Below are 15,982 nucleotides of genomic sequence, written 5' to 3'. Positions count from 1 at the left end.
TTTATTTTCAAACCCGAAGCCAGATAAAAACATTTTAAGGCCATAACAATATTTTGGATATTCTTTACCAACCACTCACCCAGATTAATAACATCATCGGCATAGAACAAATGCAAAATAGAATTGTTACCTCCGATTGGCTCCTCTGAAAAGACCCGCCCAGACAATATCTTCTATCGCCACATGAAGCCCCTTTATAGCAGTGCCGGATCCAAGAATTTTTTTTCAGGTGGTGCACTACTTTTAGATGATTCAATTTAATAGAGTTGGGTATAAAGAATTTCAGGTCAGTTCGATGGTTCAAGGTTCGGGTCGGTTAGAGTTTCGATGGTTCAAGCCGATGAATCAATTCTAAAACACTTAGAGTTTGGCTAGTCTAAACCCACAATTTGAAATCATCACCAAACACAACATCAATCCAATTACTCATGTATATACCTTCCTAATCATGTGTATAACAAAACCCTTAAGGTAATTTAAACAACATACAAGATCAAGTAGCCAACAAAAACCCACATAGGGTCCGGTTTTAAAAAAAATTAAGAACAAGAGGTGAAAATGATGATGTGAGTTACATATTAAAACTAACAAATCAACAATTACAAACTAACAAATTAAAACTAAAATTTAACAAATAACTTAACAATTAACAACATCAATAACAATTAACATTTAACAAACGAATGTAAACTTACCTTTAAAGTGGGAGGATTTGAGGAAGAGTAGCAAGGCAGGAGGAAGGAGAAACTGACCAACGGTGGTGTGTGGTCGGCGAATGGCGGTGGTCCCTGGTAGTCGTGTGCATGAGTTTGAAGAGGGGAGAGAGGCAGATGTGTTGTGTCTGATAAAATGCTGAATTAGAAAAAAAAAGTTCAAACTCAAGCATGATACAACTGAAAATTTTGATTATCTTTTTGATTATTTGATTATAACATACTAAGCTTAAGCTATAAAGTTTTATAATACAAAGTTTCATATAACCTACCTATTATACTATTAAATCAATAAGATTTTTGCACACTTGTCTTCTTCTTATTGGCGTGCTAAAAGCGGTCTATAAAAACTTAACATAACCTAGACACTCTAGTTTTAAATTTATAAATCTAGACTATCCTAATGCTAGACCATTAGACAGGCAAGTGTACCTATCAACTGTAGTAAAGTCTAATGAAGTCCGGATGTCGAACCCAAAGGACACTAGCGACACCTAAACTAGACCCTGACTAATTAACTTAATTAAATAGATTTAAATGATTTTTGTGTTTTTTTATTTATTAACTATAAACTAAAGAATACCTAAACTAAAACTGACACTAACTGACTTTATCTCGATTACCTAGACGAACTCAAAGATAGGAGAAGCACTACCTAGGTTTAGAATCTTATTTGTGAATCTTGGATCTCTTTCGGCTATGGAAACTATGATGGAACCGGGATCTTAAAATACGGCACCTTAGACAACCTAGTGGATCCCTGATCATTCTCTGGGTGTCATTTAAATGGAAACCTAGGGGCGTGTAAACTTACCGGTTGGTCGGATTACCAATCAGTCTCTCCAACAATACTAAAGTACCCTAAAAGATAGATTACCTGTCAGTCTCACTATCTCAATACACCCTAAAGTGCAAGGGGTAACCTAAGAACAATCGATAAGACACGGAATTACAATGAAAATAGGGAAATCTCGGAAACCTCCTGTCAGAGCGTTCTAGCCTAAACACCTAATCCCAAGGACAATCCGACTATCTATTACCTCTCAGTCTCTAGATAGGTAGAACATAAAATCTTAATAAATCACCAACCAATGTTCCTATGGATTACTACGTCTAGCAAAACCATGAAATAATCACAAACACACAGTAAGCGACCTAAATATGCGTCTATAACTGAAAGACTTTCAACAAGACACATACGGAACAAAGATCAATAATAAATCAAAATTATATATGCAAACACATCAAATCAATTATAAAAAGATTCTCTACTTTAATATTAATCCAACATTAAAATCCAAAAGCCAAGAAAAACCTCAAATCACAAAGTAGTCATCAAAAACCTAGGTAACTAGGGGTTTAGCCAATAATCATACTCAAGAACAAGATAAAATAAATAGGTCTAAAAATTGAATTCATAAAGAAAACAATAAATTCAAACCGAATAATAATATTTGGATGAGTAGATATTAATCTTAAACGATCTGTATACTCTAACACCCTTGCTTGCTCCTCTCTTGCGGCTGCTCCTTTTCGTCTCCCCTTAGGGCCGGCTCTCTCTCTTCTCTCTGCCTTTCAATCTCCACGCCTCCTTTTACAATGAAAACATACACCAATAAATAATAATGGTGTTTGCGGCCCATGTGTGTTGCCCAAGACAGTTCCAAAATAAAACCTCGTCTTAACCGACTCCCAAGTTATATAGTATTATTCTTTTAAAGCTCTCATCTCATGTGTGAAACAAAGCCCACTATATTCTTCAATTATTGGGTCGTTAAATTATTAATAGTGACATACTTCTAATATAATAATGATAATTAGTATTAAATCTCAAGAATTTTGACATGCTGTTACGTGAGTTTTAATATATAAATATTATATGTTAGTGTAGTATACTTGTTATTATATATAAATTTTTTATTATTTAGAGTTCATATGTTCCAATACCTATAAATACGAACCAATAATGAGCAATATTCAATTAAAACACTTAAAAGTGTAAGAAATATTTATCTAATAATATGTATATTTTAGACCATATCAGCCAACTCCTATAGTTTCCATATTGCATATGCATTCTAAGGTTTTCTTGTAATTTAAATAATTCAAAATTAAAATGTTTTTATGTTTTGGATGAACCCGTTTGTCTTTTATTTTAACCCTATACCCTATTCATGATAAACAACTAACCGAAATCATATTCTTTCACTCTCATCACAGCTTCCAAAAACCTATCACAGCCTCCATTTCTCTTTCAATCAAGCGTCTTCTTAATCCAATTGATTAATGAAGGTATGCTTTCTAGTTCGAATTAGCGATTAGTGAAGGTATTGTTGGATAGTCAATGTCTTAATCGATTTATGTTTAATCGAATTAGGGTTTTAAACGATTTAGGTTATATTCGATTTATGGTTTTAATCATCGAACGGTTATATAATTGATTAATTCCATAAATCGATTTATTATTGTTCTCATTATTTCCTTATTGTTACTATCAATTTGAATCAATTTATTGTTTTACATCTTCATACTTTATGAATCTGTTTATGTTTTTACACGATTTTTTGTATCAATCTATTTAGGTTTAAATCTATACAATTCAGCTTTAATTACAAATAACGAATCTCACAATTTTTTTTTGAATATGTGTTTACGGTCGTCAGTTTTTTGTTCATACCATAGCATGAATTAGAACTTGTTATATGGTTCCGCAACTGAATTATGTGCATGAATACAAATGTAGGGCAAGCTGAGTTACATTTGAGTTTAAATTTGATTTTAAATTATATTCATTGTTTTTATTTGTGATTTGATTTTAGAAATGAATGATTGGTTTTAATTTGAGTTTAAATATGATTTTAAAAAAAGAGTGCTTGATTTTTGACTTTATTTTTGGTAAATAGTAATGGCTTGATTTTGACTTTACAAAAACGAGTGCTTGTAACTTAAAATTCGAAACATAAATTCTCAAATAGAAAGTGACAAATATTCGGGTTGTCTTTATTAATTTAATAGAAAATGCTTGAAATATGTCATTCCTAAAAATAAATGTACTTATGCTATAATATAATGGGCAACATCTTTTTTAATGAAAGATTAATTTATGGCTATATTGAATACTGAACTTATTTTTAATATATGTAGTCATATCTCGATTAATATTTCAACCTTAAGGTAAGTGTTTTGAATTCATTTTGTCTGATTAACATACTTTTGAAAGCTGAAAGCTAACATAATTAACAATATTTAATTTGATTGTTGATAAGTTTGTTTATACGTGTGTTTCAGCTAACATAATTAACAATATTTAGTTTGATTGTTGATAAGTTTGTTTATACGTGTGTGTCATTGATGTGAAGTTTATTAGGGCTCAGTTATGGTTACTGATTTTATTTATTTTGAGTTTTTTGTTGAGTTTGTTGAAGTCTTTTAGTTTGATTGGTGATGAGTTTGTTTATGCGGGTTTATGCATATGAAATGTAAGTTTAGGCTCAGTTGCGTTTACTCATTTTTTTCATTGCTAAATTTGTTTAAAAGACTGCTGTTTTTAATAAATTTGAGGCCAAATCCACTACTTGATTCAAAAAATGATTCAATGATTAGAGATTATATGATTGATAGGTTGTTATTATTATTATTATTATTTACCAGGTATTGTTGCATACCTAACTGAATTTACCAATTTGTGACCTCCAACATACAACTTTCTCCACAGTTAGAAACCATATAACAAACGAAGCATAATGAAACAATCACTTCTTGTGGTAAGACTTCATATACAGGTTAACCATTTAGGCTATATTTTACTTTTTATTCATATAAGCTCATTAAGATTTACATTAAAATCCTCTTATGACATGGTGAAGGAGAAACAACTGATTTTCACGTTTGGTAAATAAGAGAAGGCTGAATTCGGTATCCTTATAGTATACAAAAATGATCGGAAGATAAACAAATCGTGAATGTATTTCACAATGGTGAGGTTTTTTTTGTTTTCATTTGTAGTCTTAACAAAGTATTATATTAGTTCTTTAAATAATGATTATTTAAATTCCTCTCTGTATACCAGCAAATGCATGGGAGGAAGGAGATGAAGTTGTTTTTGTTACAAGCCGACTTCAAAATACGAATTTGGATATGGTCGGTGGAGGTGTTAAAGAAATGTTTGAAAATTTCTCAAATGAGTTGTAAGGTTCCGATCCTTCATTTGACTTTTGAGAGGTTAAAGGGGAATTTTGGTAATTTTTCATAATTAGTTGTTTTTTTATTAAGTTGGAGATGAGATTCAACATGGAAATAGCTCTTGATTCCCTGACATTGACAGAAGTGTATGTTTGAGTTTTGAAGGTCAAATGGCAGGTTATGAGATTCAAAGTTAACAATTCTTGACTTCGCATTTTGTAATTCAAGCGAACAATATCTTTTGTTCATGTTCATTTATTTGTCCATTCGTTTAAGACCTAAACAAATAATTCACAAACGTAAATGAACATAAACAAACAAACCTAAACAAACATAAACGAACACAAATGAAATAATTGACTAAACATAAATGAAACAAACAAACATAAGTTAGCATTAATGAACACAAACGAAAAAGTCTACTACGTCACAATTTAAAAGAGCCCTTTTTACGTTTATATGTTCATAAATATACCTACGCATGTATTTATTAAAACTTAAACGAGCATAAACACACAAAAATAAACGAACGGACATAAACAAACGTAAATGAATAAACAAAAACGAATTTAAATTTGTTGGGCTACTCCTTGGTTTAGGGTAATTTGTTGCAGTTTAGGCTTTATGGGCTTAAATGGGATTTAAATTTGCATCAGGTGATTGGTTGGAAGATTAAACTCAGTATGATGAGATACGCCTTTGGTGTGCTATCTGGCAATGTCTCAGAGCAATGACTGACGAAAATGTGTATCTGCAAGATATGGAGGCGAGTGACATTCTTTCATGTCTAAGGTTTTTGCGTTAGGATTCATTTGTGTCCGTTTTTTATGGAGTTGAATGGCGATTTTGGTATGTATGAGGATAGCCCAATTATGCCTTCTTTTTATATACGTACAAATGCAGGTTCCAAGTATTGATTCACACGGGTTGTTTGACAACGTTTTGGACTAACTATTTTGAAATAACATGCGTGACTAACGATATTTAAATGATTTTTAATTTTGAATTTAAGAAGTATATAATTTGTAGTCAACATGCCATGATGATCTGAGTGTTTTGTGCAGGTGGAAAGATAATTTTGAATTTAAGAAGTTTATAATTTGTATTCAACATGCCATGATGACCTGAGTGTTTTGTGCAGGTGGAAAGATAATTTTGAATTTAAGAAGTTTATAAATTGTAGTCAACGTGCCATGATGACCTGAGTGTTTTGTGTAGGTGGAAAGATGGATGATATAACCGTAATTGTTTATGATTTATATAATTCGTTATCTTGAATGTATTGCTTCCATGAGTAGGATCACTATACATTTCTTGTAAATCTTAGAAAATTATTATTATTATTATTATTATTATTATTATTATTATTATTATTATTATTATTTATTGATTTGTAAATTGCATTTTAAAGACCCAACAAGTTAGAGGGTTGACAACGAGAGATGGATATCCTCCACCTATCTTTGAGGTTGAGTGTGTGTAGGTTGAGTTCGAGAGACATTAATGACCGATTTTTGGTGTTATTTCATGGTGAAGAAATCGAGGACCTAAGTTCTGATAGTGTTAGTGATGATTTCGTTCCAGCTTTATAGTTATCAAATTCTTTAAACTGTTTAAAAATGTCTGGAATACCTTACCATAGATTGGTTTTTAAAGTAGGTGTGCCAATAATGTTACTAAGGAATATTGATCAAAAGAACGACATATGCAACGGAACTAGACTTCAAGTTATTCATTTGGGTAGGCGTGCTATCGAAGTCAAAAGTAATATCATGTACTAATATTGGTTATCGTACTTATATTACTTATAGTGGTCTAACGCCTTTAGATTAAAAACTTCCATTCAAGTTAAAGAGAAGAAAGATTTGGTTTTAATTTGGTTTTCAATGACCATTAACAACATTCAAAGACAGTCTCTAGCAAGAGTTGGAATATATTTGAGAGACCCAGTTTTTACTCATGTTCTACTATATATAGCTTTATCAAGAATGAATAGTAAATGTGATATTAAAATGCTTATTTTAGATAAGCAAGATAAAGTTACAGACAAGATGGCAAATATGGTTTTACTGAAAATATTTAATAGTTTACGAATTTGCAATTTTTAAAGTTTTAGATTATGTTTTCAAACAATGTACTATGACTTCTTTTTTTTTTTGTAACTTTATATTTTTAAGTACTTTGTTTACATACAAGTTTGAATTGCAAGTCTATTAAACAATCCTCCCAGTAAACATATAACGAAAACTTTTGTCATCTTAAATCATATGTGTTTAGTTGTCGATTTCTATATTTCCACCCGTGTCGTACACCGGGTTAATAACCGAGTGTAATAGTAATACATTAGAAACCCATCAGCCAATATGAAGCATATGTAGGGATTCGGGGTGTCCCTGGCCACCTTCATTTTTTTTGTTCAGTAATGTAAATTTACGCGTTTTTGTTCGAAAATTTTTATACGTAATGTAAATTTACTCATTTTCGTCTGGAAATTTTGAGCCCACCCACCCGTGTTTCTGAAAATTTTTATACGTATTGAGTCTGACCACCCCGGTGTTTTCATCTAATATTCGACACTACTGTCTGTCAACTAGGGATTACAAATTCGAGTTGGTCAGGAGTAATAACGTTTCTTACATTTATTTGTAAGATAAGATATAGAAAGTGATTGGTTTTTACTTTTAATAATTCAATCTACGGCCATAAATAATCATAACTTTAGGGTCAGTGTATAAAGAATAAAAGTTAAAGGATCTTGAAGCAAATAAACAAAGTCCTCTTCCAGTCTATGTACGGTTTTGAAAAAAAAAAGTTCAAAAAAATTGCTGGAAGTCGGAATCAAACAAGCGACCTTCAATTTACATAATCAACAGTTTACCAACTAGACTAGCGCCCGTAATGTAAATATGGTGGTTCCTTCCTAATTTATAAGGTGGTTCCTCTAATATTTTCTCTATATATACACACTATTATTTCGAAACTCAGGTGGTTCCGAGAAACCACCCATTTCTTATATAGTTGCTCTATAGCAATAATAAACATAAAAGGTGAGAGCGGATTCCCCTGTCCAAGCCCCCTTTCAACCTGAAATTCCCCTGAAGGACTCTTATTTATCAAAACAGAAGCTCTTGCCGAAGACAAACAAGCAGGAATCCACTTCAACCACTTTTCTCCGAACCCAAGTAACGAGTTGATTGAATCAAGATAATCCCAATTAAGCGAATCACATGCCTTGCAATATTCAATTTCAAAAGAAGTAACCTCCCGTTCGAACGTTTAACCTTATCCACAATTTCATTAAGAATTAGAGGCCCGTCTAAAATCTGTCTACCTTTTCTAAAACCCGACTGTTCCGAACTGGCAATAGCATTAAAAACTTTCGTCAACCTGTTGTCCAATATTTTTGCAATAATTTTATATTTCAAATTTATCAAGCTAATTGTCTAAAATCCTCCACATTTATGGGACTGTCAAGTTTGGGAATAAGAGAGAAGAACGACTAATTACAACTGATTGGGAGATATCCTGTATGTAAGAAATCTGAAACAAGTTTAAAGATATCGTCTTTCAACAGGTCCCAAAACCTTTTAAAAAAAACCTAAAGAAAAACCATCTGGTCCCGGCGACTTTTGACTACCACACGACCATACCGCCTCTTTAATTTTGTTAATAGAGACTTCCGCCTCAAGCATCCTCGAATCGCCATTGAGAGACATTTGAACAAACTACTTCTCGGCCGAACTTTAATTCCTTCCACTCGTTTAAATATATTCCGGTAGAAGTCGAAAAATACTTGTTTAATATCATCTGGGTTATCGACCCACTCTCCCTTATTTTTAATGTTGCGGATCAAAAGATGCCTTCTTTTTTGGTTAATAATCCCATGATAAAACTTTGAATTCTCATATATTCTTTTCGGAACTGTTTTCCCAATAGGATGCAGCTCATCTTTCGTCACGTTAATTCCTAAAATTCATAGCCCAGTTCTTGTCAATGATTTTAGACCAATTAGTCCCATTTAGTCTCATTGGTGTTATAAATAAAATGATGACTAAAATCCTTGCTAATCGCTTGAATAAAGTGATTGATTCTTTGGTAAGTTGATTGCAATTTGCTTATATAAAGTGTCGCCAAATATTAGACGGGTCACTCATTTGCTTATATAAAGTGTCACAAAAACTACACTTTAGGTCACCATCGTAGATAAGAAAAAAAAAACAACCCATAATGAAGATATCTCTCTCTCTCTGTTATGAGTGCAGATGAGGTATCAATTTGGATTCAGACTTCATGCATTAAATAGTAATAATGTCTCTATACGTGAAAACCACATTATATACACGACGGCGTTTCGTGTGTGATTTGAAATTTATCAAGTAACATACATTTTACCATGTAACATGCTAACAAAGGTATACACACGATCACGTTGTCACATAAATCATGTATAAGGTTATTAAAAAAACGTCTGGTTTTGTATTTTTCTTTTTCTTGTTATCTATTTCCTAATAATCAAGTTTGGAAAACATTTTGAATGAATCTCATATAGTTGTTTTTCTTATCATATGAAAAGATATATGGAATAAAAAACACATAAACAAGACTAGTACAATAAAAATAATTGATTATTAGAAAGACATGGCTGTCATATTTGGACAAGGTTCCCACTTTCCCATGTACTCTTGACATAGGTGGTTGTGGTTGAATGTTTGTCAAAGTTTATACACTGATTTGGCATTCTTCTGCTACCCTTTCAAGTGTCAACTAGATTGTGCTAGTCCTTTACAAGCTTATACCAATTCCTATGGGTATAGTGCACTGAAGACTTAAAAAAAGGTATAAATATATATACCTTTTTTGTAAATTAATAAAAGAAAATGAACAAGCCCTTGCATATTGCTTACTAAATCTTTAATGTTTAAACCACCACTTTTAAACAATAATTTCTCCTTTGTCATCAAATTCTCGGGAATTTGGCGGTTGAGTCAATGAAGGTGATTCGGTTTCCACAGGAGAGGGAAAACTGTTGGAAATGGTTTCGCATGACACATTTTCATCCGTTTTCCGTCTTTTACGATCCAAAAAGGTAGGTTTTATTGGCGATTTTACCATCTCGACCTTCCAAGTCAGCATGGCCACAATTTCTGACATGGCGGGCCTTATGGCTGGAAGAGGTTGAAGGCATAATAAAGCCACATGGATTGTTTTCATAACATCCTTCACTGAAAAACCATCTTTTTGCATTCTTGGATCTATGAGATCTATCATTTTTGACCTCTCATATAGTTTCCATGCCTTGTATCATGGCACATCAAAATTCGTCAATCAAGATTGTCTTTGCAAACTATAAGTTCTTTAAAAACTAATGCATTAATTCTAATGTCCAAGAGAATGATCAACAACACAGGAGCCAAGTACATGATTGTCTATTTCTGAATCAAACCAGTGATAATTAACTTCTTTGAAATAAACTATAATATACATACATATTGTATATATGTAAGGTGATGTAACTTAAAGCAGTATGACGATTTTTATTCAAAAAGTATAAATAAAAAATATTGAAATATCTTGTTTGTCTTGTTTAAAAGTAAACCCAAGTCCAAATTTTTATATGTATAAACGAGAGTTAATTACTCGGATGGTTTTGTAGTATGTCCATATTGCAAGTTTGGTCCTTCAATTTGAAAAATTACTCGTATGGTCCTTCGAATGGATGAGCGTTAGTTTTTCCAGTTAAGTTCATGTGAAATGACCAATATACCCCTTACTATTAAAATAGAAAACACCTAAAATTGAAACTAATTTGATCACAAAATATATCAGATTATACCATAAATTTAAATATATATTAATTTTGCATCCCAATCGGATCATTTTTTTATTTAAGTAGTAAGGGTATTTCAGTCTTTTGGCAAACAATTAACTGGAAAAACTAGCGCCCATCAGAGTTACACTTTCGAAATAGTTGGGATACACGTGAATTTTCAAACTTATTGCAATATAGACTGGCCATCCGAGTAATTGATTCTATAAACTATAACCTAAATTTTTATTTGTATAAATTACGAATTCTGTAGTTTATAAATTCTAGATTATGTGTATGTTACAAAGATTATTTTTAGTTTTTATAAGTATTAATATGTTTAAATAAATAAAATTTAAAACTTCAAAAAATAAAGGAGCCGGCTCGAGCTTTTAACAAGTCGAGCTCGAGCTAAACATTTCAGCTCGTTTACAACCCTACTAATGCCCAAGAGTATGATCTTTTTTCTAATCAAGTCCATAAAAATTAAGTTCTTTGAAAACAAACTATATATGATGTAAAATAAGTTATAGTACTTTGAATAAGTAGCTTTCTTATTTCTTCAGTTTCTGATTAATAGCTTGTATTATGTTGCTAGACAACATAAATGTTAACGTTGTAACCAAGATGTTAGTGGCTTACATATTCTGGCAGATACTGCATATCTGATGACAGTGTAAGATCAGTATTTCTCCTGCAGCTAATAATTTCAAGAACCACAACTCCAAAGCTGTATATGTCGGCTTTTTCGGACAATTCACCTCTGATGGCATATTCAGGGGCTGTATAACCTCTACACATGACAGAATTCATAACAGTTATTATTATTATTACTACTACTTTTGCTAATCTTTTAAAAATAATAAGACTTACAACGTTCCCGCGAATGTGGTGCTGATATAAGCTTGATCCTCAGGGAAGAATCTTGCCAGACCGAAATCCCCAATCTTTGGCTGAAAATTCCCATCAAGTAAAATATTGCTGGCTTTAATATCTCTATGAACAATCCTGATGTGTGATTCTTCATGTAAGTACTGCAAACCGCGAGCTATACCCAAAATAATTTGGAATCGAGTTTTCCAATTCAGATACTGGTTGCTTTCGCCTGCTTATACAGTCAACAAGAACATAACACAAATCTATTAAGATTTTAAAAACGGAGTTTAAGGTATATTAGACTATATATATACCATGTATAATACGGTCTAAACTCCTGTTTTTCATGTATTCGTATACCAGTACCCTTTGTGGTCCCTCGCAGCAGCAACCTAGAAGGCGAACAAGGTTCTTGTGTTGTATGCTTGTGATCATCCTCACTTCCGCAAGAAACTCTGCTTCACCTTGATGGGATTTCTCAAAAGAGAGTTTTTTTATAGCTACCAACCTCCCATCTTGTAATTTACCCTATAAAAACCAAATTAATTTATGTATATGTATATTAATCAGATATTGATCAACAAAGATTTAGACGTAGCATACTCGATAAACCGGCCCAAATCCACCTTTGCCTAGAAGATTACACTCGTGGAAATGCTTAGACGCCTCCTTTAACGTCCGAAAGCTAAAGTAGCTTATTGTCTCAAGTTTCCCACTAAAATATTTTTTTGCAGCTGCATTTCATAAAAGTTTTAGTCAACCAATATGAAGTAGAGCATACGAACTATAATGAGATACAAGTTACAACCTTTGCAACTATCTTTTCGCTTAACGCACTTTCCTAGCTGTGCCGGTTTGATAAATATCCGGAAGGCCAAAATAAGAATTAGCAAAACTAGGAACAAGATTAAGCCTCCTACCAAAAAGAATAAGCGCGCGTTCTGTAGCGGCTTTGTATACGAGCTTTGTTGATCAAATGATACAGTTTCCTCTGCATTAGGAAAATTAGAGTATTGTTATATATCAACTAAACACCTGATCAATTCTTCTTTACAGTTTAGCATGCTCATATTAAACTCTAATCTTTAGTAATCAAGATTATAATGCTAAATTACAAATACTCTTGAAAAACACCAATGAAGATAAATAATAATAATAATACCTTGAAGTAGACGACACATATCCTCGTGTTCCGATGATTACAGTCTCGGAATAAAAATGGCGGGTATTCTTTCTTTTATTTAGTTTGTCTTGGAATAATAATAATAATAATAATTATTATTGGCTTATTGGGAGATGGAGAACAGAGCAAAGGGGGAGTGACACGACAAAGTGAGAGGATGAAAGCAGACATGACAAATTATCGGAGGTTTCCAAGTGTTATAAATCCAAAAAAAGAGTGTCTTGTTGTTAAAGACGGCAGATATGCGAATATTTATCTAGTAAGATTTTGGAATTTTGGAATAATATTACAGAATCTGAAGATGATATATCTGTTCAACCATTTTTTAGATTCCCTTTCCAGTTGAATAGAAACTGCACAAAAACTATATTATTAAACTAACAAAATTACTACTTATTTTATAAAAAAAAATTAGAAAGGAAGAGTTATATTATACACACCAATGACATGCTATCCAAATTATACGAGTCGTAGGATATAAAAGTTTGTTTCGTACGACCCATATGATATGAATTTATAGATCTGTGTTTTGCAAAAGTCATATGAGTCGGGTAGTCTCATACGGCTGGCTATTTTGAAATGACATGAGTGGTGTGTATTGTTTATGGTGGCGTGATGACAACATCACCTTTTAAAGTGTGAAGTATCAATGTAATACTTATTGTACTAGCATCCATGTTAAAAGATAAATACTGTACATTTCACTCACTAAACCATCTACGTAATTAATCTAAAACAAATTAAAGAAAAGCTTGTTTCGGGTATGTGTGACGTGACATCTCGATTTTTTGACAATTTAAACTGAAATACTAAAAATTCAATAGTAAACGATCGTTCATGGCATGCCCTCAAATATTCACTCTTTATCATATGATAAATTACACTAAAATGTTAAAAAGGAAAAAAAAAAGTGATGGAGGATTATTATGCAGGATTATTTCATTATTTGAATTGATTTTAATATCTTTTATTAGTTTAAGTTTATCTTATTTCCAATTTTATCTCCTTTTATTTTAGTATAAGTTTGGTTGAGAGTTATGCGATTTTTAGTTTTTGGTTGAATATTAAATTGAAGAACATTGTTCTTGGAACCTATGGTTCAGTTATCGGTCTTTGATTAACTAAAGTGTCATGAGCCATTTGAATGCTTCCGTTCCGACATCAAAAAGTTGGGTTCTAAGGTCAAATATCTAAATATGGACCTATAGTGATCAATAACTACTTCATGGAAATAGAGGAGATTAATATGGTTAATTTGAAACTTAGTAAAGGCTAGTTAAACTCCCTCGTGACTAGACGACAACGACAACAACAACAAAAAGGAGAAAAAGAAGTGGTTTCAAGAACCGAAATCAGGTTACAACCCGAAACTAGTTTGAAACAAGTGAACATAGGAACTAGTTTGAGACCGTTTAAATCGTAGGTCTGGAACTAGTTTGGGACCGTTTTTAATCGTAGGTCTAGAACCAATTTGGGCAATTCTGTTGGGTTCTAGTGGTGATCAGTCAACGGTCTAAGAATTATGTTGGGTTTTAACAAGATTATAAAAGTCATAAAATCCCAATTTTATGAAAAACGCAGCGGAAATTAGTTTTAAATCTTGTTAATTTGATATGTATAAAACCTATTTTACACATGCAAAACCCAAGCCCGGATCCATATACGAAATACATACTATCAAACACATGCATGTCACTATAAGTCCATGCATGTTAAAGCTACCTTTCAAATCCAAGGAAGAGGAAGGAGATGATGATGAAGAAGACAAGAACTTGAATATGAAGCTCCTCAAGCTAGCGTACCCCAAGCTTTCCAACAAACACCACTTGTAGCTAGGATTTGGTGACACTTGACAACTCCTCCTTGTTCTTGTTCTTGGGCGTCCAAGAGAGAAAAGAGAGGGAGAGTGTGCAGAGGATTTTTCCTCTAGTCTTGTGTTCTTACTCTTGGCCCTCCAAGAGAGAAAGAAGAAGAGAGAATAATAATCCTTTTGTGTTGTTATGTTACTTGTTTGTAATGTTATGAGAGAATGAAAGAAAGAAACATAATAAATCTTTCAAAACTGGCACCATCACTTTGCACCAATGGGAACCATTGCATGTCTCCACTAAGGGAGAAATAATAATATAATAATAGAAGAGGAAGAGAGTGAGAGGGGGGGGGGGGTGTGGCCGGCCCCTTTCCTTTTCTCATTCTAATTATATTAATTTTTATACTTCTTTCTATATATATATATATCCATATATATATATATTTATGTATTATAACTTATGTTATGTTATAACACATTATAAGTAACATGCTAGGTAATTAGGTTTACATATTGTTATTTAACCAACTTAAATAACACTATGTAATGTTCTCTCAAAATATAAATCATCCATATGATTTAATCATTTCACAAGTACAATGTATTTGGAAACCCTTTTCCAAATAACATAAGTGTCAATATTTATTTACTTATGATCATATCATATATAAACAAATATTATTGGTGTTTGTCTAGCTTGTTATTGGGTATGACCCGACTTGGATCATGACATACTAGCCACATCAATTATAATATGTGTCTTGGGCATACCAAGTCCAACAATCTCCCACTTGCATAAGATACATAGAAGATTGATGCAAGTAGCAAATACCGCATAACTACGGTTTACTACCCCTAATACGCATGACGAAGTGCCATTTAATAACATCATCCCCTTCAAGTCCCTTACTTGAAATGATTTAGGTACATCTATCATTTATCCTTTTGTCACAGATGTCATGTCAAATCCAGAGACACAGAGTGATCATTCTCTGTTGATTTAACTTTCAAGCCTTAGACATCTCACTCTCAACGAATAAGAGAGACAAATCCCCTATTGACTACATACGTCTCTCACAATCACCTTGTACCAGACCTGATCTTAGCCTTATGTACTGTCATGTTTCAGAGCAGCGAAGAACTAAGTCAAAGCATAATATTCGGTGAATATCAAGACCCAATATGTATCTTAGGTCGGAGGATACTATGATATTCTCCTTTAGTCAAATTTACTTATGATCAATCACAAGGATTCTATGTAGTAACATTTGAGAGCAGGTCAGTCCAATATTTATAACCCATAAATATCTATGAACCTTGGCAACAACTCTTGCTCTATATTCATATCCCATGAATATCTACCAATCCAAGTTCATAATAGTCTTACCTTCATATTTGTGCCCACAAATATG

At 32.4% G+C, this 15,982-nt stretch overlaps 1 protein-coding gene across 2 annotated transcripts; it reads right to left on the bottom strand.

Annotated features, from left to right (window-relative positions):
- Nucleotides 1-9,780: 9,780 nt before the first annotated feature.
- Nucleotides 9,781-12,805, bottom strand: LOC143593213 (cold-responsive protein kinase 1-like). 2 transcript variants are annotated; one of them, XM_077072913.1, is made up of 7 exons: nt 12,740-12,805; nt 12,386-12,568; nt 12,181-12,311; nt 11,892-12,105; nt 11,575-11,809; nt 11,344-11,494; nt 9,781-10,190 (listed from the first exon to the last, which is right to left on the bottom strand). In XM_077072913.1, exons 1-7 carry the CDS (start codon nt 12,756-12,758, stop codon nt 9,828-9,830), a joined length of 1,296 nt encoding a protein of 431 aa, XP_076929028.1. In that variant the 5' UTR covers nt 12,759-12,805; the 3' UTR covers nt 9,781-9,827. The 2 variants fall into 2 exon arrangements, with proteins under 2 accessions (XP_076929028.1, XP_076929029.1); XM_077072914.1 differs by having other exon boundaries at nt 11,575-11,806.
- Between the last annotated feature and the right edge of the window lie 3,177 nt (nt 12,806-15,982).

This window comes from Bidens hawaiensis, unplaced genomic scaffold, assembly GCF_021521415.1.
Source record: "Bidens hawaiensis isolate Kalapana, Puna unplaced genomic scaffold, B.hawaiensis_p1.1 tig00041833_1, whole genome shotgun sequence".
Taxonomy (NCBI): domain Eukaryota; kingdom Viridiplantae; phylum Streptophyta; class Magnoliopsida; order Asterales; family Asteraceae; genus Bidens; species Bidens hawaiensis.
This window is presented reverse-complemented; position numbering and strand designations above follow the sequence as displayed.

Coding starts and splice junctions, on each gene's coding strand:
- LOC143593213 (XM_077072913.1), bottom strand. Junction 11,810..11,891: donor TTTAGACCGTATTATACATG/GTATATATATAG, acceptor TGACTGTATAAG/CAGGCGAAAGCAACCAGTAT. Junction 10,191..11,343: donor TGCAGTATCTGCCAGAATAT/GTAAGCCACTAA, acceptor CCATGATACAAG/GCATGGAAACTATATGAGAG.